At 38.2% G+C, this 22,076-nt stretch overlaps 1 protein-coding gene across 2 annotated transcripts in view; it reads left to right on the plus strand.

Annotated features, from left to right (window-relative positions):
- astn2 (astrotactin 2) overlaps positions 1-22,076 on the plus strand; it is a 360,332-nt gene that overhangs the window by 194,914 nt on the left and 143,342 nt on the right. For both annotated transcript variants that reach the window (XM_083531246.1, XM_083531247.1), the window contains exons 8-10: positions 8,139-8,223; positions 9,018-9,092; positions 13,030-13,167. In XM_083531246.1, the coding sequence (XP_083387372.1) occupies positions 8,139-8,223; positions 9,018-9,092; positions 13,030-13,167 (298 nt within the window). The remainder of the gene's footprint in view (positions 1-8,138; positions 8,224-9,017; positions 9,093-13,029; positions 13,168-22,076) is intronic.

Below are 22,076 nucleotides of genomic sequence, written 5' to 3' on the forward strand. Positions count from 1 at the left end.
ATGTGCAATGATAAACCATCATAGACAGGAAACAGTGTTTCAATTCATTTCCTGCTCTTGTGAACACGTGCGAAATGGGAATGAAAGTGAAACGGCCGAGTGTGAGATAAGAGTCGGGATGTGTGAAGAGAAAACAGAGCCCTGATGAGTATCGGCTGTAAAAACATGTCGCTGTAATAGCACACAGTGGCAGGTGAGGGTGAGGTTTTCTCAGAGGGAGGACGATTGAAAGCTCTATGTGCTTTTATAAAAACCTTTTCTTCATTGGCGAGAATAAACTTCTCTTCTCCTTTATACCTGAATCAGTTTCAGGAGGTCTCACATGGACTCCGCGAGCGTCTATTCCCCGATTACACAAGCGTTCTGTGCTGAAAATAGATCTGCTTACGAGCTGGAATCAAAAGGTTTGGAGACTCGCTCTGTTTACAAGAAAGGACTTTATTTATCTCCGTTCACACAAAATAGTCCCCGAACACAGCAGAACAGCGCCCCCAGTGTTCCTGATACTTCTCAAATGTGTCCTGGAAGACTTCTTTTCAACCTTCTGCGATTCGTGCTGGATCTCTGCAGTGGTGTTAGAACAACGCACTTTGAGCTGGACCTTCATCTTTGGGAAGAAGTTCACAGGAGCCAAAACTGGAGAGTAGAGTGGGTTCTCAAGTGAGAACATGCAGTCCCCAGGAAAACACTCATGTGTGAGGAGGAGCTCGGTGAGAGGGTTCTCACATGGTCAGAATATGTAGGATTTATTTAGGTTTAGGTCTTCTCTTTCTTCTTCTTCTTCTTCTCCTTCTTCTTCTTCTTCTTCTTCTTCTTCTTCTTCTTCTTCTCCTTCCTCTCCTTCTCCTTCTTATTTTCTCCTTCTTCTCTTTTTCCTTCTCTCTCTTCTTCTTCTTCTTCTTCTTCTTCTTTTCCTTCTCCTTTTTTTCTTCTTCTTCTTATTATTCTTCTACTTCTTTTTCTTCTCCTGCTCCTTCTTCTTCTTCTTCTTCCTCTTTTCTTTCTCCTTCTACTTCTTTTTCTTCTTCTTCTTCTTCTTCTTCTTCTTCTTCTTCTTTTCCTTCTCCTTTTTTTCTTCTTCTTCTTATTATTCTTCTACTTCTTTTTCTTCTCCTGCTCCTTCTTCTTCTTCTTCTTCTTCCTCTTTTCTTTCTCCCTCTACTTCTTTTTCTTCTTCTTCTTCTTCTTCTTCTTCTTCTTCTTCTTCTTCTTCTTCTTCTTTTCCTTCTCCTTTTTTTCTTCTTCTTCTTATTATTCTTCTACTTCTTTTTCTTCTCCTGCTCCTTCTTCTTCTTCTTCTTCCTCTTTTCTTTCTCCTTCTACTTCTTTTTCTTCTTCTTCTTCTTCTTCTTCTTCTTCTATTTTTTTCTTCTCCTTCCTCTCCTTCTCCTTCTTATTTTCTCCTTCTTCTCCTTTTCCTTCTCTCTCTTCTCCTTCTTTTCCATTTTCTTCTTCTCCTTCTTCCTCTTTTCCTTCTCCCTCTTCTAATTTCTGCTTCCTCATCTTCTTCTTCTTCTCATTCTTTTTTTTTTTTCTCCTCCTCCTTCTTCTTCTTTTTCTTTTGCTTCCTCTTATTCAAATATTCATATATTCAAATTCAATAATATATTCAAATATTATTTAAATGTTTATTTCGACCTCATATCCAGGTTATTTATAAGGTGTTTAGGTCATTTTCCCAGTTCATGTTTATTCGCTCAGCTTTACGTCTCACATCTTTCTCTAGGCATCACTGTGTAATTTGTAAAGCGGCCATTTTTATTCCGGACTTTCATTTCTATTTTTTTTTTAACTCCGACATTTTTTCCATTTTCTACATTTTGTACGTTTTTCGTCTCTCTGCTTGTGTGTGAACACGGTGTGCATAAGAAAGCTTTTTCTCTGCCGCTCTCGTGGCCCCTTTGTGTTTCTGGCCTCGTGTACAGTGTGTGCTGTGATTTCCCCATGGCCTGCTAGAGCATCCACTCTCTTTCTCTTTCTCAGGAGAGCTAGCAGTGAGTTAGCTGACGCAAACCCTTGTCTTTCTCTCCACACATCCCATCTCGTGTATCAGAGGGAATTCTGGGCCAGTTGCCAGGCCAACCTTAGCTTTCTGCTGGGGTTTGATCGAGGTGGGAGGAGATTGGGGTTGGATCCTCTACGTTTATCCCACTTCAGAGTCAGGAAAACCTCTGTTACTCACCGCTTGGTGGAAGATTGTATTCATCTATTTATCATTCTTTTATTCACACACACACACACACACACACACACACACACACACACACACACACACACACACACACACACACCTTGATATCACTTTGTATTAATTTTTATAAAGGTGTCCATGAGTACTGTCTTATATAGACTAATTTGTTATAACAGGCTTGTGCAGGTGTTCATATCGATAATGCCTAGTAGGTATAACTATTACTAAATAGAGCATCTTATTAATTGTTATGAAGGGTCTTTGCAGGTGTCCATGATGATGACCTGCCATCAGATCTACCATGGAGACAGAGAATGAATAAGCCTTCATATACTGTATATTTAGATGGTATAAGACTTAATACATGTTTATGTAGGCTAGATGTAGATGAATTGCCTTGATAGCTGTTTATTTATGTTTGTGGCAGCTGTTATAAAGGGCATATATAGGTGTTGGTGCATACTTGGGTCAGATTTATAATTATTACTAGATTTTAATGGAATATGTCTTTATAAATGTTTATATAGGCGTATGTTATAAAGGGCGTATGCTCTGTACATGTGGTTACATACATTAAGTAGATAGTTAAATATCAATAGGTGAAATCAAATTTGACTTGACAGATGAATATAGATGGAATTTGTTCTTATAGATGTTTACGTATTTTTATGTCGAATTATTATAAGTGCTCATAATGCGCACATCCGGCAATTAAAAACGTCCGTGTGGAAACACAGCAAAAGTCTTATATGGTGTTCTGATGATTTACGTCATTTTAAACACCATAATACCTTTAAAGCATTTACAAGGTTATTTGCATAAAGCTTTAATATTTGCGCATGTTGATTAGAGAATTAAAATCTTGAAAAGCATTAATTTAAGGTAGATTTAGAACAGATTAAATGTGCGATTAAGTTGAGATTAATCACTAGTTACCTCACGACAGTCATGCGATTGAACGCGATGAAATAATTTAAATAATTGACAGCCCTAATATATGTGTGTGTGTGTGTGTGTGTGTGTGTGTGTGTGTGTGTGTGTGTGTGTGTGTGTCGGATGTTATAAACACTTTGTGAATGTTTCCCTAAGAATTGCCGTATGTCCATTCCTAGTAACTAGCTGTAAAAAAGAGGTGTTGTTGTTTATGTATGTTTATTATCCAGCCCGGGTTTATCTTGTGTGTCTGATGAATCCCTAAAATTCCTGCAGTTCGAATTGGTTTCTTTGAAATTGTGTGAAAATATGCATCAGGACAACAATCTCGCCGTTCCCGCGCCTATGCCATGAACCTTGAAATCGGAAAATTGCCCGCACAGCCTTTAGCGAGATTGGAAAATCATCGTAATGAAACCTATCATTAATCACGCAGGTCAGACGCTGGAGAGAACAGAGGAGAAAATGATTACAGGCCGGCCCCATGCCTCTCCTGCTTCATAGCGATACACATTTCGCCCTTCATTTAAAAAGTGAATAAAACTCAGGCTCTGATAATAAAGAGGCCCAAGTTTCGTTTCTGTCCAATTCCTCTGATCAGAGGAAAAAAGCATCATAACCCTCCTATGAAGGCTAAATATATATATATATATATATATATATATATATATATATATATATATATACATGACATATATAAACCAGTTAATGAAATGACTTGACTTGAATGAAATGACTTATCTCATCTCAATGTTTAAATACATGTTATTACGCATTTATTACGCGCTATATACATCATTATATCTGTTTATAAAAATTACTCCCAGAATGTAATAAAGTGTTTATTACATTCTGGGAGTAATTTTTATAAACAGATATAATGATGTATTTATGATGTGCATTTATTACACATTATGTCGTCAGTACCAAAAATATATATATATTTTTATTATTACTATAAGTGCATTGTGCAGTTATAATACATTATAAACAGAGTACATAATATAGTGTGTTGTCATTTCATAATGCATCATAAAGTGTAATGCATTTTCATAAATCCTTAAAGCAGTGTATAATGTCTTATGAACGCGCTGTAGCTTGACATGTGTGGGTTGATAGATCATTATTAATGTGGTTCATTTAAAATGCATGAGTTGTTATGACTAGCATGACATTAGAATGAATATAAGCTTGCCCGAAAAGTAATAAGGCATTATAAATGTTTAAGTCAATGTCACTTGTTATGAAGGTCTTATGGAGATGTCTATGAGAACTGTCTTATGTTAACATGACATCAAAACATGAACATGGTAGCTTGCTATAGATAGAATAAGGCTTTATGAATGTTCTATAAAGGTCTATGGCAGTTGTTATAAGGTGCTTATGTAGGTATCCACAAACACTGGTCCCTAATTTCTGATTTCACCACCTTGAATTTTTCCCCCAGAGCCGGACTTTTAGTTTCATCTAAAGTCATTAAAAATATCAGGATGGAATAGAGTACACACTTTGACTGAAGCCGAGAACCGTTCTTCCCACAAAGAGCTCTCAGAAGAGCTGAGACTTCAGGCGTTAGAATGACGTGTCACCTCACCATCCGAGTGAGGGTTTAGCCTCGAACGGTCCATCAGAGAATCATTACTTTGTGCTACAAAGCTGTAGGTAGCTCTCTTCGCTAACACACAGCCACCACATTTGTTCTTAAAACGGCGGTTTCAGCACCTGGTTAACGGCATGGACCTTAACGGTAAACGACCTCCAAAAGCATGCATAAGAGACGCTTTATTAGCGGCCGCACGGCTTCTTTAAAAGTCCTGAGAAGCAGAGGAAAAAAAAGAAAAGTTTCGAAAGACCTTCAGGAAACGTCCTTCTATTCACAGTGCCCTCTAACTTTATAAAAAAAAAAAAGAGCTGTAAAATGTCATCAGACTTGAAAATTGCATAAACGCAGCTTTTAATGACGTCTGTGGCAGCGGCGATTCTGATGCAATCTGCAGGTGGAGTCTTTCGAGCTGTTGTCGAAAATGTTTTTAATTTAAAACCTCTGAAGTGGAACAGCTCAACAACCTGCCTCCTACTGCTGAGTGGAATTTGACAGACGTTTGTAAAGGGCTGATTTATTTATTTCTCTTTTTTTCAGCTTTTTTTTTTTTTTTTCTTTTTCAGAGAGAAATATCGTTTGCGCACAGGAACAAGTGTCGCAGGTATCCGATATAAACTATTGTTCGGCGTAAAATTTTCACTTCAGTAATTATTCAGCAGCTGTTTATACAATTTCTTGTCTGTATTATTCCGCGGCATGCAGCTCAGTCCTCCTCAGAGCAACAGAGACGTCGACACGTGTAGACGTTATGGCGGCGTTCTTTGAAATCTTCCGTCTTTGTGCAAATTTTTACACGTTTCTTTTCATTACATACCAATAATATTACAGATTTTTTATTTTGATTGGTTGATTTCAAAGGCGCAGGTTCATATTAGTGAATCTTGTTTACACTCATTTACAGAAATCGTGTGACATGAACAGAATTTACTCAAGAAAAACAGATTATAAAGGTGAAGTGTAACCACTGATATGGTGACGTTTTTTTGTTAGGAGATGTTTTATCATCTATAGAAGGAGTCTCCAGTGTCTGTAAAAGAGGCATGGCCGGTGTGTATTAGTGTGTCTAAAAGAGGCGTGGCCTGGGTGTATCAGCGTCTGTAAAAGAGGAGTGGCTTGTATGTTTTAGTGTCTGTAAAAGGGGCGTGGCCTGGGTGTATCAGTGTGTGAAAGAGGTGTGGCCTGGGTGTATCAGTGTCTGTAAACGGTGCGTGGCCCGTGTATATCAGTGTGTGAAAGAGGTGTGGCCTGTGTGTAGCAGTGTCTGTAATAGGTGTGTGGTCTGTGTATATAAGTGTGTGAAAAAGGCGTGGCCTATATACTGTATATATACAAAAGTAAATAAAATGATTCGTAACTCTAGGCATCATTTTTGGCTTTTTTTTTTTTTTTTTTTTTTCTCAGACGAATAAATAAATAAATAAATTAAATGTAGAACATGTTCACAAGCCAGAGTTCAAAAAGGGAACTAAAAGCAACTGATTGTATTATTTTGGTATCATTTTTTTCCTTCAGATTTATGAATCTCGCTGTTTATATCTTCTGACAGCTCATAAATCAGCTTCCTGTGAGCCACGGCGCGTCATGCAGAGAAATCTCGGGAGACGTGATTGGGAAGAGCTGAAGGAGTTTACTGAAACGGAGAAACACCAGAAAATAATGAAAAATAACCCAAACTGAACTGAGGAGAAACTAAGTCGGTGTACGGGGAAGAGAAAGAAAGTGTCGGAGATGGAGTGTGTTGTTAAAAAGCTTGGTAGAAAATACAGTGTAAATTTGAATCTATTTATATTGCTTTGTGAGTCATGATGAGGAACAGGTGGTTCGTGTTAGTGATGTAGCAGCAGGGGAAAACACGTAGCATATAAATTACACTTTCTGTCTGAACTCTGTGTGCATTTTGTCCTAAAACTTAAATTGCCATATTTCTGTATCGTCCACTAAATTTAAATGTTTCATCAGGAGCTCACTAAAGTGCTGAACAATTCTGGAAATTAATGGAAAATAATGCATTAGTTTTAGATTAACATCAAGTGTTAATCATCCAGCGATAATGTTGCAGACCTGATGACCTTCTTCTCAAGTGTTGGATGCTTATGCGCAGAAGTGGAAAGGAACAAATTACGTTTACTTGTATTGTAAGAAGGAAATTGCAACACAGTTATTGTACTTAACTACATTTTAAATGCAAGTTAAGAGAAAAAAACGTGACCCGACCAAACGCTCTAAACTTGCAGGAAATTCATATGGAAATAAAAAGTGTTATATTTTAAAGCAGATTGATTTTGCTTTACATTTGAGCATTACTGTATAACCAATCACGCACTTTTGTTTAGAACGCAGGGCCTAATCCTAGCATTTTGATTCGCCGCTGTGGAAAACGCCGGCGTGCGCTCACTCTCCGAATTACGTTTGTCATTTCTCTCATTATCGTAAATGAATTTACAGCAGGAGATTTATTTTGCTGTGAAAGTGCAGAACTCACATTAGACTCAGAACTCTTTGTTTTTAATAAATTATTATTATTATTATTATTGCAATTTAATTTGTTACGGTACTCCTTCGAATGAAAAACAACTCGTCCTTTTTGAATTACAATAGAATCGCTGTTAAAAAAGTACGTTTTATTTTGACTACATTTTTAACGAGATACTTTTACTTGAATAGATTTTTAGCCGGCTAACTTTATTCAAGTACAATTTCATTGAAGTAACAGTAACTTTTACTTAAGTAGGATATTTTATTGCTCTTTCCACCTCTTATATATAAGTTGTTAATCGCTGAGTCCCCAAACAAAGTAAAAGCGAATGTCATCATCTGTGATCCTGCATTGATGCTGCCTATAGAATTTGCCCTTATGTCTAACACACGGGGAAAAAAAATAAGTACTGATCAAAAGAAAACAAGAACGAAACAAATATTATAATGCATGGCCTTTTAAATCTTCTATAGAATGTGTTGAATAATATTTATAGCATTTGACAGATATCCTTATCTCAGTCATACAGCTGAGCAGCTAAGGGTTTAAGGGCTTTGCTTAGGGGCTCAGGAGTGGCAGCTGAGTGTCGCTGGGATTTGAACTCACAACCTTTAGATCCAAAAAACCAACGCTATAACTACTAACTCCCCATGCATGTGTGTGTTGTGTGTTATGTGTTATGAGCGCTTTAGAAATACTTATGAACAACAAGTAGGACAGTAAAACAGTCAGTGTTTTATGGTTCGTCCGTCTTGAGAGGTCAAAGGTCAAGTTTGGGGTTAAAAGATGTGCACTGAAGCTTTATTAGAAACGACCGTGACAGAAAAGGACGGAGGCAAGTGAGGGAGGGGGATGGAGGGAGGGTTGGAGCGCAGGGGTCGTTTCTACCACAGAGCAGATAAATAAATATCTGTCACTCTGTCTGCTCTTTCCAGGAGAATGCAGCTGCCTGGAGGGTTATTCGCCCGACCCTGAGCACACGCACCTCTGCATCCGCACCGACTGGGGACGGAATGAAGGGTAAGATCACGAACATCAGCAAGACTCCATGACACCTTAATAAAACTCATCAGCTTGTTAACAGCTCAAGTGACGGTCCTGTGGCCGGATTTTAGGTCGTGTTTGGGGATGGAAGGAAGACCGGAGCGATTACGCAAACACTAGAAGAGGCTTGGAAATGTATTAGAAGCCACGATGTGTGTTTTTATCAAAAGCTCTTGAGGATTGTGTTGAGATGGTTCATCTTCATTCCGAACAGTCTCCATTTACACTTATATTCTCGAATCTTTCGGAAAGATGTTCCTCTACATTTTTTTGGGGAGCTGTGTAAGATTCATTCAGCTATAAGGGTGTTGGTGAAGTCAGGTACTGATGTAGGTGAGAAGTTGAGGAGGTTTCTGGGGTGCAGTCAGTGTTCACCTTCATTCCAAAAGGTTTTCAATAGGGTTGGAGTGCTATAGCAGGAGATCTTCCACTCCAACCCATGGAAAGCAGATCTTCATGAAGCTGGCTTAGTGCACAGGAGCATCGTCAAACTGAAACAGTTTTGGGTCTTCCAGTTTAAGTGACATCCAAATATGTCCTGTACAGTTGTGTGCTTTTGAGTTTGTGATAACAGTTCGGAGGAGAACCTCATATGGCTGGAAAAGTCAATTAATACTTGTTTATACAAATTTAGCATGGTGGTGTTTTGTTTTTATTTGTAATATTTAATCAATATCACAATTAGAAACTTTTCATGTTCTCCATATTCATGGAATTTCTTCTATCCATACATCTTGCTATTTAAATAACACTTGGTAAATCTCCTGCAGGCCGTGGCCGTACTCAAACCTGGAACGGGGTTATGACCTGGTGACTGGAGAACAAGCTCCAGAAAAGATCTTCAGGTGAGAATCTCCACATCTCCACATAAGCTTGGCTGAAAGCTGCTAGTCCCACCTCACAATCCTGCAGGCTCTGGAGATCAGAAAGGGAATCAAACACAGTCAGACTAAAACAGTTGATGACCTTCAAGGTGACGTTCTTCTCCAAAGCTCTTTCAAGAATGCAGGGGATCATAACAGATCAGAATCAGAAAATGTTAAACTCATTTAACATTTTACAAGATGAATATAATTGGATTAATAATATTGATAATAAATAATTGAGAAATTGTGTGTGTTTTTTTTTTAAAGTAAATAACGAAAGACAATGTAACACATGGATCTGTTTTTCTTCTGATTACTCCGGATATCCAGATCAGTCTGTGCTTACTTCAGTCATTAACGCTGGCAGCAATCGCTTCCTGCCTCCACGGTTAACTGTGTGTGACGTTTTGATTAGAGAAGGCCTGAAATAAAGCCGTAGCTCTCAAACCAGTCGATGCGATTTATCCATCGCTATTTTTCACTCTTTTTCCCAAGACAAAAACGGAGTGCTTTGAATTTATTTAGCTCTCACCTTCCTTACCGGGATGTCATCACTCTGTGCCGGCTGATGACACACTCGTTTAATGCACTCGCTGATTGATACTGAGCAGAAAGAGCCAGTCGATGTTCTCTCCAGTGTCAGCGGATGAGCCCGAGCAATGAGCGCATCACCCGGCTCTTATTTATGAGTGGAAGTGAGCATTGATCCGAGCTGATTCACTGTGTTCGTGTCTCTATCTGAGGTCAGGGACTCAGGCGTAGTGCTCAGCGGCCAGTTTCATGGGAGATGATGTGGTGAAGCAGCTGTAGCTACAGTGGGGTTTTTTTTTTTCTCTCAGAAAGACACAATGTGTTGCACGATGTTTATGCAACAATGCAGATGCTGCAAACTTTAATTCTGAGCTGAAAATAACCAGGATGATTGTCTAAACCATCAGTTAACCCCAGTTAGCATTACTAATCCTGAAAAAATATATTATAAATTAACATACATAAACATTTTACACTTTATTATTTGACATAACAGTCTACGATCGATTATATTATCAATCCACATTGGCCCATAGTGCACATGAGAATTTTGGATGAAGATCATGGTTTAAAATTAATACCGTACACGAGAACAGGGCCTTCGACACACTTTTGTGATCTTGCGTCCCTATCTAGCGCTTAAAGCCGTCTGTTTGCTTTAATGAGATTTATATACCTGTATGCTTTTACCTGAGCTATAAATACCAGCATGAACAATTTCTGTATTAATTAAATCCTCACCATCTAAGCTTAAATCGTTTTGTTTTTTTTTTAAACACAATTTCAAGGATCGATTTTTGTCCGATTTTATGTGAAACGTAACCACTTAAGACTCCATTCTCATCTGCAAGTAGATTCATTTCAGCAAGTTAATGATCCTTTCACTACAAACAACATTAAGTGCTTTATCAAGAGTGTCACCGAGTACAATACGCTCAACCGCAACGCCCGTAAACACCGAACGACGAGCTGCCGGCCGCGTTTCGTTCCTGAAAGCGCTACAGGGGTTACACGAGGACGCATCCGAGTTGATCTTTTCGACAAACAAGATGAGCCAGAATCCTGATATAAAGAAATAACAGAGTCCAGGAGAAGAAACATCTCTGTTTTTATGTCTGTATATTGAGTCAGCATTGTTTATTTTCCAATGTAGGAGCAAGTTCATTTGCATATTGCAGGTTTGCAACCTTAGAAAGGATAATATTATTATTCAAAGAGAAGAAAAAGATTGACATTGCAGCCCACTATAGTGAGTTCAATAAGTAATTACATTACAGGCAGGTTATAACATAATGGCGTTGATGCAGAGGTCCAAATGCAATAAAGCCTTGAAATATAATAACTTGTCTTACATTAATGGCAGCTTATTATAGAATGGACTCAGTGCAGAAGTCGAACATATAATAGGCCCTGAAATGGAGTAATATCTTGCTATGGACACTTGCACGTGAGGTCGTTGTTACTTTACCCGACATGAAGCTTGACACGCTACATTTGAGCGATATTATATTCAAATCAGATGTGATACGGTTTTCCGCATATGGTAGGGCAACCAAAATGAATTTCATAGCAATTATACACAATAAAGAAAAAAAAAAGGCCTTTGCGGAACATCAAATTCATATGTGCTTTTCTGACATTCAGTTTAATTTGTAGTTTTTTATTTCCTGGTTATAACCTCCACCCTTGCAGGAATATGTTCCTATAGCAGGAGATCTTCCACTCCAACTTATTCAGCTTCATGGAGCTGACTTTTGTGTACAGGGACATCGTCAGAGGAATCGGTTTAGGTCTGCTAGTTCAAGTGAACTGAACATTTTATCAACATCCAAAGACGTCTTATATCACTGTGCGCCTCCAACGTTTCCCAACAGTTTTGGGAACAAAAACATAATGAACTTATATTAAATTTAATGTGTTTTTTTTTCCCTCGATGAGCAGCCTGGGGAGAATATGGCAAGGAAGAAACCCTGAGAGGAACCAGACTCAAAACAAGGAACCCATTCTTATCTGGGAAACACCAGGACTATGATTTTATATATATATATATATATATATATATATATATATATATATATATATATATATATATATATATATATATATATATATATATATATAGAGAGAGAGAGAGAGAGAGAGAGAGAGAGAGAGAGAGATGTCCCAATACTTTTGACACCCCAAAGATCTACACCCATACTAGCCCATGGGATTGAGGGGGGAAAAAAAAGGCTGAAAACTGTAACATAATTAGTTGAATATTGTTGACTGGTTTTCCTAAAAGGTGATCAGGAACAATAAGCAGAGTGTTTATTTAAAAAGTCCAAACTTCAAGCTCCATTTAATCAATAGAAAATATATATTTATTATGGAGCGACTTGAAGAAGGCTTTCCATAAAAAGAAAAAAAAAAATTAGAAGCGGAAAAATCCAAAAAACAATCAAAACTAAAACAAAAATAAAATATATATAATTCACGATTCCACCACCACCATGCTTCACTGTGGTAAATTACGATCAGTGATGCTTTTTATTTATCCTGCCGAGTCTCAAACATAAAAAAAAATAGTTTCTAATTCGAAACACAATTTCATATAACCTCCAACTTTTCCATCTTCCAAGAACTTCAGTCTTAAGAATGGTGGATTTTTATTTAAACCTTTCTTTTCAAAGGCTTGAGATCTGAGTGTTTTTATTGAACAATTTTTTTATTATTGTGTTATTGTATTTTAAAGCATTGTAATTTTTATCACTAAGACAGATTGTGTGTGAGTCCACACGGCGAGTGTTCTGATTCTGACTTGGTGCTGTGATTGGTCATTGCGTGCGATTTACATAATTGTGTCGTTTGGAAGGGGGCGGAGTCATCCAGAAATAGACCTTGCCTATTGTGTTCAATTCAATTCAATTTTATTTGTACAGTTTGAATCATTGTGCCCGAGCAATTTAGCAGAAAGACCGTTTTCCTGCGCAGAAACTTTTCCTCTCAGCTTGGAAATGTTTCATCATAGGATCAAGCTGATTGCGTAGAATCAATTTCTACAGACGGTTTTGTCACATGTGGAAAAAGGGTAAATAGCTGCCATTGAAATATAACTGAGTATCCATTTTTATCCTCTGTAGGCATATTTATAAGCTTCTGCGCTTCCATATTTCCATATGAGATCATATTTTTTTTTATTCTTCTAATTATGCTATTAATCCACATTAACAATAATCAAGCTTCTGGCTTGTGTTTTATGATTTTGAGGGTAAAGGGGGGGGCGGCAGCTGTGTGGATTAAATGAAGGTTTGTTGCCATTCTCAGCATGGCCTTTGTCTTTCTGTGTGTTTATGGCTGACTCCCAGCATGCTCTCTGATTGCTTGTGTTCTGGCCATTGTGCAGGTCCTCCTACAGTCTGGGCCAAGGCCTTTGGCTGCCCGTCAGCAAAAGCTTTGTGGTGCCACCGGTCGAGCTGTCAATCAACCCTGTCGCCAGCTGCAAGACTGATGTCCTCGTCACAGAGGACCCTGGGGACATCCGGTAAGTGTGTGTATGTGTATATGTGTGTGTACTGTAAGTATCTCAGCCACCTGAAACATGGTGGTTAATACTTAATGTTCTGTTGTTATGTCTTTTTCATGCTGTGATGACAAATCAGATATCAGAACCAATCTTCAGTTCGATCTCTAAACCAAGAACTCTTTGATAGAGTCCTCGAAACATCACGTCTAAAATTCAGCCAATTTTCTTATCTGAACCCAAATTTTACTCGATCAACCAAAAGTTATCTGGTGCCTGAATTTTGTGTTTTTATTCCATGGACATCTTGGCCATCTTGATTCTTTTAAAACTAAAAAACTCAGTTTGGAGTTTTAACTCGCAGGCAGGAAGCATCACTACCTCACAGCAGCAAGTTTGCATCAGATCTTTTGGATTCTCCAGTTTCCTCCTACTGCTCATGCTGATTGACTGCAATGAGCCATAGCTCTGACCCTTGACCATAACTTTGACCTTGACCATGATCTGGATGAAGCAATTACATGAGCTTAATGAGCTTTATTACATTCTGCTTTGTGTGGAAAGAGATAGGAGATGTTCTCAACATGGTCTCATGCATGTCAATTCATCATTTAAAAGACTGTCCCTGGTTCGTTTCTTATCTCGTAGGAGGAAATCTTAATGTTTCTAGTTTGTAAGAAGCCTGTAAGTATTTCTCTATCAGAAAACTTTAATATATATTACATTCCATAATAACTTATTGTTAGCTCCCTGATCTGATCTATTCAGAAGCAAATAATAAGCAATAAGTTCAAGTTTGTTTAAGACATTTCTCTAACACATGTACCTTTCAGAAAAAAAAAGGTCTTTTAAACCTATTCAAGAGCTTCACGCCGAACTGACGGGTTTCTTGTTCCACTGCTCTTCATTCAGTCAAACTGCATTGATTTCTCGTGGGATTATTGTAAGAAAAGTTGGCGATTTATCTAATAAACTACAGTGAATATGAGAATATGAACGTAAAATGGTGGCCATTATTTTATTTTGCAAGCCTTCGATTTTCCTTGAACGCTGAATATTGTGAAGCCTTGAACATGACAAGTACAAAAAACCGGTCCATTAGTCGATCTATATGTTTATTGTCATCATGCCATTTCTATGAAAAACGTAGGAACACGTTGCGGGCCAGATTTTTCCTGGATATCGTGCTCTACATTGGTGTGTTAAAAAACTGAAAACCAAAATACAGGCGATTTTTACTCTCTACATTCATCTGTGTAGCAGTCCAACTTTATTTATAGAGCACATTTAACATCAAAGAATTCGACCCAAAGCGCTTTATAATAGCTCATGAGTTATCCATAACAACAGCAGCCATGAATCACTGTAATACACCTCTTATAATCGGTAATAACAATTTACGCAATGAAGCATCGTGATAAGGTTCATCTGAGAACATTGTGTTGCTGCAATCAAGGTTAGATGCCTCCGGTTGTCTTCCTTGTTTTTGTTCCCTCGTTGGAGATGTTGATGCCATGTCCCGACGCATGCTTAGCTACGTTACTGCGTCCAGAAGCTGATCGATGATGCATTCAATGAAGTACAGTGTGCAGGTTAAAACGACTGTATGATTGTATAAACGAGATTAATAGTCTTATCCCCAAATAAACAAATTTACAAGAATGATATAAGATAATTGTACATATAGTCTATGTTTTGTTAGCATGTTGTAGAAGGAATTTCCAGTGTCAGCGATTTGTAAGAGAGGTAAATCTATAAATAAAGCTCACTCTCTTTAAACAATCTCGTTTACTTTGTGCTCATTCACTAAGATGAATAGCCAATCAGAGTCTTCTTTCTCGCCAACGAGCTCCACCTCCAATCCGACATGCCGAATTGTCCGAATAATCCAACTAAAGCCAACACAGAAAAAACTAAAACCACCCCACAATGCCTGACGGCCGACCATCAGCTTGGTGTGTCCCGGTCTTTTAATTTTTACCCTTGATTTTTACTCTAGCCTTGAATATTTAATTGGTTAAATATGGTGCTACTTTTGAAAAGAGAATCAGCTAAAAAAATCAGCATCGGCTCCCCGGATTACGAAATATCAGCATCGGACAAAGAAACAGGGATTAAAAAATGTATACTTTTCTAACACAGACAATTATAATCTTAATACATATAAACATTTATACACATTTTTGTATAAATTCTGCACAAATTAACCTGTTATAAACACCAATTTAAAAACCGTTACATGTACAAATTCTTAAATCTGACACTGTTGCACATTACAGTCTTTTTGTACTACTGTCACACTGCTGCTATCAGTCCTGCACCGTACCAATGCCTCATACTCAGAACTTTGATTTGTGGATTTGATTAGTCAGATGTTTACGAGGAATATTTACCCATATATATTCACCCATATATTCACACACACACACACACACACACACACACACACACACACACACACACACACACACACACACACACACACACACACACACATATATATATATTACAAGCACACTGCTGTTACCTTATACAAAATCTGTCTATATTGCACTGACTGCCTTTACAAACTCTCTATACTGCATTGACACTGTAAACACTTGAGAGAGGTATTTCGATTCCTCTGTATGGCTGCACATATGGTGGCATTGACAAATAAAAATCCTTGAACCTTGATAGGAAAAAAATAACTCTACATAAGGACTAATTTTATAAATGCTGAATAGTCATAAAGCCTTGATGTTAAAAGCCAGTGGGTTGAATTGCACTTTAGAAATATAGTTTTAGTTCAGTTTGAATATTTATAAGAAGAGAATTAATAATGGGGTGGTATGAAGGATGAATTGGAGTTTCCACCGCCACCATTAACTGTTTTATTTCTCTTATAGGATAACCATCTGCCTTATTTAATTCATAAAAGATTTTCATTGTATTTTTTTATCTATTTCTAGTTACATTCATTGTTGCACAATGTCAGTTCGATTCAGTTTTATTTGTCGAGCGCTTTTAACAACGGACATTGTCGCAAAGCAGCTCAAATCATTGTTGAGGTGTTCAGTGATGGGCGATTAAATGCAAAACTGTGGTCCTGAACCATTGTAGTAGACTGATGGTCTATTAATTACAGTCCAAATCCATCATCAAAGTTCTTGAGTTGCTCAGTAACTTTATAGATCTACTATATTTGTGTTCACATTAATAGTATATCAGCTACAAAGGCCCTTTAGTGCTCAACTGCTCTATTGTAAGTCGCTCTTGATAAGGGGGTCTACCGAATGCCATAAATGTACAGTTGTTCCTACACCAGCCTTGGTTTTGTCCAAGCTTGGAATGTGCAAAGATTTTTTTCAACTCTTACAAAGCTCTGACATTATATCTGGATACTTCCAAACCCTCTTAGAATACATGTATATATTTATATATCCAGGATCCCAGGACTCGTAGCTTCTGCTGCTATGGAAAAGTTTTGTCCCAACAATTACAATGTAGAATTCAACTTTAAATACAGCCATGTTTCCTTTGCAGAAAATAGAACACGTCTTTTAAATTTTTTGTACAAAAAAAAAACAACAACAACAACAAACTGATATTGTTTCTCTGCCAGTAAAAAGTGTTTAACCTGCGCGGTTCCTGGAGGCGTAGTGTTCTCGGTGTCACTGCTTCCCACCTCTTCATTTCTGATGTTAAACGATCAGCTCCGTTGACGGCGTTCACGCCAGCGTCTTCCAGAAAAAGAAGCTATGTGTTATTATTCTTTTATTTCCACCGAGCTGTTTTGCTGTAGCGTTCTAAACCTTTCACATGTCAGCGTTAAAACACCGAGAGGGTTCGATCGCGGCTCACCAATAACGAGACTTATCGATGATATTAAATCAACGAATAGGACATTAAAAAAAAATAAAAAAAAGTTGGCAGATGATTCGGCGTTTTATTTTATATGTCCGTTTATTGAGTAGTAAATCTGAACTTAAAAGCCTGTCAGCTGAGGAATTATATACTAAAGAGATGCAAGTCCATTAGAGAGGGAAGTAAAGCTGCAGGAATGCAGTCATGGCCAAAAGTAGGTGACTCAGTAAGTTTAAGAGTTTGCTCGGAGATTAATAACTGTTTATTAATACCTCGTATACGGCTGTGAAACGTGAATTTTTTATATATACGCTTGTGGAGATTTGTGCTCATTCAGCCACGAGGGTGTTAGTAAAGTCAGCATTCACATTCATCCTGAAGGTATTCAATAGGGTTGGAGCTCTATTAGGAATCTCAAGATTTTTTGCATCTGATTTATTTCTATATAATTATTAATAGATTTAATTATTTAGAAAGTAAAATAGCTAAAAAAAAAAAAACCCTCCCCAAACCGTTTCTCGAGCGCGTTCTCTCAGAGACTCTGCTGCTACATGAAAATGACGTATCGCAACACCTCGGAGATGAAGGCGTGTCCTTAAAGTCATATAGAATACAGATTAACATGGCAGAGGTAGAGCTGTAACTTCCTGCAGACACAACAGGTAAAAAGAACGTCTGGTTTTATTTCATCTTTGTTCTTTTATCTTTGCACTACAAAGGCGTGTCTGTGAAAGGGCCACATTTCAGAAATCAGACGGCACTTCAGGGAAATTGATGATTTGCTGTATGTCTGAACCAAAGAAATAAAAGTAAACCGTCTGTACCATATTGAGTTGCATATTGGTGAATCGTATTGCATCGGTAGCTGCTTTATTGTAGCGTATCGTTGTCTATGCATCGAGAGGAGAATTGCATGTATTCCAGTTATGGAGATGCACACCCCTAAGCTCTATAGCAGAAGATCTTCCACTCCAACCTATGTAAGGCTTTAACTTCATGGAGTTGGCTTTGTGCACAGAAGCAGGATTGGGTCTAGAAGTCTTTAAAGACGTCCTGTACAGTTGTGTCTCCAACTTTGCGCGAACAGTTTTGTGGATGAACGCATTTCTTTTTCATTGTGGCTTCTTCACATTGTGCTCCGATCTCCAAACAGTTTGCAAACGAAAGCTTTGTTGAAACTGTTTTAAATCAAAAGCCAAATAACGCTGGTCTGTAAAGGTGTAGATTTGAATAATGATCCGTGTTTGAGTGTATTAACGTGTCCCTGTGTTTAATCACAAGGAATTCAGGCCCCCGATTTATGGGACATGATTCAGAACGAACACAAATACTCTCTATATTGAGTCATTGATAATAAATTCCTCTTTCTTCCTAGAAAAACATGGTAATTAGATTTTTTTTCCTGCTCCTGTGAATATTTATCTCTTCATTTCACGTTGTATTGACTGTTTCCCGGCTCTTTAATACGGTGGAATTAACACTAATGGTATTTATCAGAAGTGAAATGTTCCCGGTTCGAACGCACTCAAACTCCGCTGCATATCTGCTTTTAGTCCTCAGAAAACTGGCATCCTGAATGATTTATTAGGTGTAATTAGTGTTTAACATCATCGTAGGAGCAAAATAACTAATGCAGGAACGTTAATGACGGAAAGACGCGTTTGAATAGTGGTTTCAGAGGAATACATTAAATCCATTAAATGTATTTGGGTAATAATTAATGCTGTGCAACGCGGGAAATGTCTGTCAGATCACAGAGCTCAATAAATGATGAAGACTCTTAATTATGCTGATGATATGCATGAGGAAGAATCACAAGCAAAACGCTGCTTACTGGAGAAGAGATTCTGATTTAAAGACACAGATACACAAAATACACACATTTATTACACACAGTTACACAGTTGACTTGTTGGCCGTCTGTTTGGGGACGTTATTATGTTGCAAAACTGTGTGGCAACGTGTTCTTCATCAGAATGTCACAGTTCATGTTGGAATCCAATTCATTTCTATAGTATTGTCCCTTGAGAAGAAAAATGGTTGCTGAAATCTGAGGGGTGTACTCACTTTTGTGAGATACTGTAGGATAGATGGATGGATGGATGGATGGATGGATGGATGGATGGATGGATAGATGGATGGATGGATGAACTTATGGTTGACATATAGGTACCTGAATACTGGAGAATATTCAATAGATAGATGGCCAGTCAGTGGATTATATTGAATGGACAGACAGACAGACAGACAGACAGACAGACAGACAGACAGACAGACAGACAGACAGACAGACAGACAGACAGATAGATAGATAGATAGATAGATAGATAGATAGATAGATAGATAGATAGATAGATAGATAGATAGATAGATAGATAGATAGATAGATAGATCGCTCTTTGTTAAATAAAAAGATAAGCTTTAAATGTATGAAGTGTAAATCTATACTTTGAAGGATGGATGGATGGATGGATGGATGGATGGATGGATGGATGGATGGATGGATGGATGGATGGAGCATAAATATATGTTGAATGAAATGAGCTGAATAGATGGATAGACTGTAAATGTATACTGAATAGATGAGTTGATGGATGGATGGATGGATGGATGGATGGATGGATGGATGGATGGATGGATGGATGGATGGATGAAATGAGCTGAATAGATGGATAGACTGTAAATGTATACTGGATAGATAAGTTGAAGGATGGATGGATGGATGGATGGATGGATGGATGGATGGATGGATGGATGGATGGATGGATGGATGGATGGATGAATGGAGCATAAATATATGTTGAATGAAATGAGCTGAATAGATGGATAGACTGTAAATGTATACTGAATAGATGAGTTGATGGATGGATGGATGGATGGATGGATGGATGGATGGATGGCTGGATGGATGGATGAAATGAGCTGAATAGATGGATAGACTGTAAATGTATACTGGATAGATAAGTTGAAGGATGGATGGATGGATGGATGGATGGATGGATTGAGCATAAATGTATGTTGAATGTAATGAGCTGGATAGATGGATAGAGTGTAAATGTATACTGGATAGATAAGTTGAAGGGTGGATGGATGGATGGATGGATGGATGGCTGGATGGATGGATGGATGGATGGATGGATTGAATTGTAAATTATATACATTGGATATACAATGAAAAGTCTGTTTGCTGTGATATGATCCAAAAAGTGAAGTCCATAGTTCTCATCTTTTCAATGAGACTCTGATAATGAAATTGTTCTCAGATGAAAATTCCCTACAGTTAAGGTGTAAAATCCATGTTCTAGCTGGAAAACTGAGGGGTTCATGAAACCATTTTCTGCTTCTCCACCCGGTAAACATGTTTTATTACTGTTTAGTTTCACTCTTAAAGCCAATTAAATGCAGAAGTTAATCTGTAATGCTCTTCACAACAACATCCACAAAACAATATCAAATTCAATTTACACATTTGTTTAATATTCGTTGTATAAATAAGGATATGAAATATTTATCAGCCGTCTCTCTTTAGATCTCATGGTTCTTGTTTGGCCAAGAATTGTTAATCACGATAGAAGAAAGCGAGTCTGATTATAGATGACACGCAGCGGATCTGAGAAGAATGCAGCTCAGAGACAGTGTTTTTACCAGTTCAGGCGTGTCCTGGGTGAAATGTCAGATCTGTGTGAGAGTTCGTGTCTGTATTCATTGTGGATCTCTGTGAAGTACAGACTTTTGATCGATACTGCCATATAGAGTCCAGCTGCACATTCAGCGAGTCTTATGACCTTGTGCTGTTGTTATGACTAGACACTGATTTCACCTGCAACCTAACGGCTTTTTTTTTTGTGTTGCTGTGTTCAGGAAAGTTAAAACCTCACTTTATTAGCCTGCATTTCCTCTCTGGTTTTATTGATTTGTTTTGGTTTAGAATGAAACGTAAAGCTCGTCTTTAATGGAGGAGGTCCAGAAATGATTGCAGAACCTTCTGGGAGACCTTGTAGGTGTGATAATAATTTAATAATCAGAATGGGTCAAAAAAGCAGTTTTATTTCAGCACCTGTGCACCAGTACTAGTGTGACTTAGTCTGAAGAACTATTCTAAACTATTCTGTATAGACACTGAGATTATTTTTAAATTATGAGGTCTGAATGCAACCACCTGAGAAAAAAGCCCAACCATCAGGGGGCGCCACAGCAGATCATCCGTCTCTATACCCCCTGTTCTCTACATCTGCCTTTTTTAAACCAACTACCTGCATGTCTTCCTTCACCACATCCATAAACCTCCTCCTTGGTCTTCCTCTTTTCCTCCTTCCTGGTGTCTTCATCCTCAGCATTCTCCTACTGATATACCCCATGTCCCTCCTCTGCACATGTCCAAACCATCTCAATCACACCTCCCTCACCTTGTCTCCAAAACGTCCTACATGCACTGTCCCACTAATAATATATATAATAATTATAATTTCTGTGTCTATTTTGTTAAACTACACACTCTGCTATGTCCCCTGCTCCTGTAATTGTGACATTAATTCCCAGCCTGAACATCACTCACTCTGGTTAAACCCGGTCTTTTCATTTTCACTCACAGCTTTGATTCAGTGCAGTCCGAGTTCATGTTTGTTCAGACGTGCTCAGATTGCACAGGTTATTACCTCTGTGGTAAGTCCACTTCCTCGGGAAAGTCGACAGGCCGACATTGAGTCAAACCGAACCTCGAGAAACCTCCCCAACTGAAATCACCCTATAAGCCCTGGTCCAATCGATGGCTCTCCAGGCATCTCCAACTGTGTTCAAAGCCCATTGTTCTGTCAATATGGCAGTGCCAATAAGTTCTGGGAGAGCGTGACGGCCCCTCTGGTTTGATAAATCATCCACTCAACCTGCTTGGGCTGCTCCACATCGCAAAAAAAAATCCATACGGCAAACATTGCCATTATCTGTATTTAATACGTCGCCATCTCCAGCCACGTCACGCGTTTTCTTTTCCCCCTCGGGAAACTTGCAACGTTCCTGCTTCGGTCTCATTTGTCATTAATGTTGGATATCTCAATTAAAGGCTGTAGGGCATGGTGAAACCCAGC

The sequence above is a fragment of the Silurus aristotelis genome, assembly GCF_946808225.1.
Source record: "Silurus aristotelis genome assembly, chromosome: 26".
Classification (NCBI taxonomy): domain Eukaryota; kingdom Metazoa; phylum Chordata; class Actinopteri; order Siluriformes; family Siluridae; genus Silurus; species Silurus aristotelis.